This window comes from Arachis ipaensis, chromosome B7 (assembly GCF_059453495.1).
Source record: "Arachis ipaensis isolate K30076 ecotype BB chromosome B7, ASM5945349v1, whole genome shotgun sequence".
Taxonomy (NCBI): domain Eukaryota; kingdom Viridiplantae; phylum Streptophyta; class Magnoliopsida; order Fabales; family Fabaceae; genus Arachis; species Arachis ipaensis.
Window position 1 is genome coordinate 71,420,416 of NC_142442.1, and position 3,352 is coordinate 71,423,767.

A 3,352-nucleotide genomic window follows, 5' to 3' on the forward strand; every position below is an offset into this window, starting at 1 on the left:
CAGCAATAGTAATAGCCACTAAAAGTGAAGAACATTGCAATCTTAGAATTACTTTGGGTGGCCATATAAATTGCCAAAAAAATGGCCGCTAAAAATTATATACCTTTTGCGGCTATTAAAAATGTCTTTACCGGCAAATGTTATAATTGCCGCTAAAACCTTTTAGCGGCAAAGCATAAGACGGCTAATGTCTAATTGTCAGTAAATGTATTAGCGGGTATTTTTATTGCCACTAAAAATAACATAAATGACTGCTAAAAGTGATTTTTCTAGTAGCGGTCTCCAAACCCGGTTACCCGGGTCCGACCCGCTCCGCCCTTCTGGAAAGTCCAGAACCGACCCATTAGAGCTTCTAACCGTTAATCAAATTCAAATACTTCCCTTATCTTGGCCGAATAAGATAAGATAAGATAATCACCATCACCTATATAAAGGGGAGTCCCTGGCCCCCTCAGGTATGTCATTCACTCTACACACCTTATACCTCTCAGATCCATTCTGACTTGAGCGTCAGAGTGTCTTTGCAGGTACCACCCCCCATTGCTCCAGTCAAATAATCTGGCATCCGCCTCGACCCGCAAGTTCCTGATCCATCTCTCAACCTGTACCGGAGGCATCCAGTACATTAGCGCCGTTTGTGGGAAACTTGCAACATCATCGCGGAATGGCGGACACCTTCGTGGAGCGATCCCCAAGCCATCATTGGTAACTCCCGAACGAGGAACCCAACCTCTGAACACCAAGAGACTACAACCCATGGAAGGATAGCAAGCATTATTCGCCAGACCCCAGCGCGAAACAGGGAAAACAATCCCGAAATACCGATCGTCAAAAACCTGGGAGAAAAAGCAGCTTAGATAATCTAAAACCTCTGTCTCCGAGTGCAAGAACTCGAGGGACGAATCCCAGCTAAGGAAAAACACCACATCGAGGATGGAAGCCATGCGACCTCCCGATTAAGATCCCGCCACGAAGCCACACACAGCAGGTCGCTCGAACGGCGACACAACAGCAGAAACGATTGCAGCACCTCTCACGACCAAAGACACCAGCACGGCGCGAATGACAGAAGACACGCCTGGTCGTCCGAACGGCAACACGGCAAGAGGCATAACCGTAGCGTCTCTCGTGACCCGAGTCCTCGACACGACACCGACGACGACGACGACCGACGACACCGAGAAGCCAAACGCACAAGAAACGACCACATAATCATGGGAGCTACTCCCTTTACTAAAAGAATCCTGAAAGCAAAACTCCCCAAGGGTTTTGACAAACTCACGGACATGAAGTACGACGGAACTAAGGACCCCCAAGAACACCTAACGGCCTTCGAGGCCAAAATGAACCTGGAAGGAGCCCCCGACGCGGTTCGATGCAGGGCCTTCCCAGTAACCCTAGCCGGACTCGCGATTAAATGGTTTAACGCCTTTCCTAATGGATCCATAACTGGCTTCCACGATATCTTGCGGAAATTCATGGCCCAATTCACCACCAGAATCACCAAAGCTAAGCATCCCATCAGTTTGTTGGGAGTTACCCAGAGACAGGACGAATCCACGAGAAAATACCTTGACCGATTCAACGACCAGTGCTTGATGGTTGACAGACTCACGGACTCAGTCACAAGCCTCTGCCTAACCAACGGAATCATGAACGAAGACTTCCGGAAACACCTCACCACTAAACTGGTTTTGACCATGCACGAGATCCAAGGCGTCGCAAAGGAGTACATAAATGATGAAGAGGTAAGCCAAGTTGTAGCCGCCAATAAACGACAGCACGGCAACACACAGCATGACAACACTACACCTCGACATAACCCCCCACCAAGAGAAAACCAGAAGGAACATCCCAAACCAGCAAACATAAACCGACCTCCCAGAGTCAGAAAATTCTCCAACTACACACCCTGACGGCCCCGATCACCGAGATATACCACCAAATAGCAGACCGAGGTATCCTCCCAAAGGCCCAACAACTCAAGGAAAGAACTGGCGGCAACAAAACCTTACACTGCGACTATCACCGAGGTTACGGACATAGGACACAAGACTGTTTCGACTTAAAAGACGCTCTCGAACAACCAATAAGAGACAGAAAACTCCTCGAGTTCGCCAAAATTATTAGGGAACCAAAATGTGTAGAAAGAGACAGATCACCAGAGAGAGAAGGACGCACCCGAGGACGCAGAGACAAGCCCCCCAGGGAAAGCCCAGAGACAGACCTGACCATAATCGTAAACGTCATCACAGGCAAAGACACCCCGGGTAAATCAAAATCATCACTCAAGAAGGATCTCAAGGTCCTGGCAGTCAGAAACCAAACCCCAACTGCCACCACCGGTAAGGCGATAACATTCTCCCTCGAGGACTGCCAACATGGCACCTCGGCGGAAGACGCCCCCTTCTTCATTTCGGCGAAGATCGGAACCGGGCTGGTCAGAAGAATACTGGTGGATACAGGAGCAGACTCTAACATCCTTTTCAGAGGAGCCTTTGACAAACTCAGACTCCGCAACAACAATCTACAAACACACCGCAACAGAGTCACTGGATTCAGAGACAACTTCCTCAAACCAGACGGTTCCATCGTCCTTCCCCTCACCATAGGGACGGGAAACCAAAGGAAGACAATCCTATCCAAGTTCGTGGTCCTCAAAGACTCCACCGCCTACAACGTCATCCTCGGAAGAAAAACAATCAACGACCTCTCCGCCGTCATCTTCACCAAATACATTCTCATGAAGTTTATAGCAGAAGACGGCTCCATCGGAACCATCCACGGAGATCGGAAAATTGCAGTAGAATGTGACAACGCCAGCCTAGCCTTGCGAAAAAGATCACGCGATGCGGCCGACATATTCCTAGCCGACCTGGATGCCCGACAGGACAGACAACCCAGGCCAGAATCAGAATGAGACATGGAAAAACTGCAAATAGGGCAAGCCAAAGAAGAGTACACTTTCATCAACAGGAACCTCCCGTACAATCTTAAAGAAGATCTCTCACACCTCCTAAGGTAGAGGCAGAGACTTGTTCGCATTCACACCCGTCGGTATGCCAGGAATAGACCTCGACCTAATGTCTCACCGACTAGCCGTAGATCCCAAGGCTAAACCTGTGGCACAGAGGAGACGGAAAATATCCCCTGACCGAGCAGTCGAGGTCAACAAACAGGTTAAAGCCCTCCTCGAAGCGGGCTTTATCAGGGAACTACCTTATACGACCTGGTTGGCTAACATCGTGCTAGTCAAAAAAGCAAACGGGAAATGGCAGATGTGCGTCGACTACACAAACCTAAATAAAGTCTGTCCAAAAGACGCCTTCCCCCTACCAAATATTGACGGGCT

The 3,352-nt window shown here is 49.2% G+C and overlaps 1 protein-coding gene across 1 annotated transcript; it reads left to right on the forward strand.

Moving 5' to 3' along the window:
- Positions 1-1,214: 1,214 nt before the first annotated feature.
- LOC148552956 (uncharacterized) lies at positions 1,215-2,920 on the forward strand. Its single transcript, XM_088494747.1, has 2 exons — positions 1,215-1,748; positions 1,973-2,920. Exons 1-2 carry the CDS (start codon positions 1,215-1,217, stop codon positions 2,918-2,920), a joined length of 1,482 nt encoding a protein of 493 aa, XP_088350873.1.
- The last annotated feature ends 432 nt before the right edge of the window (positions 2,921-3,352 follow it).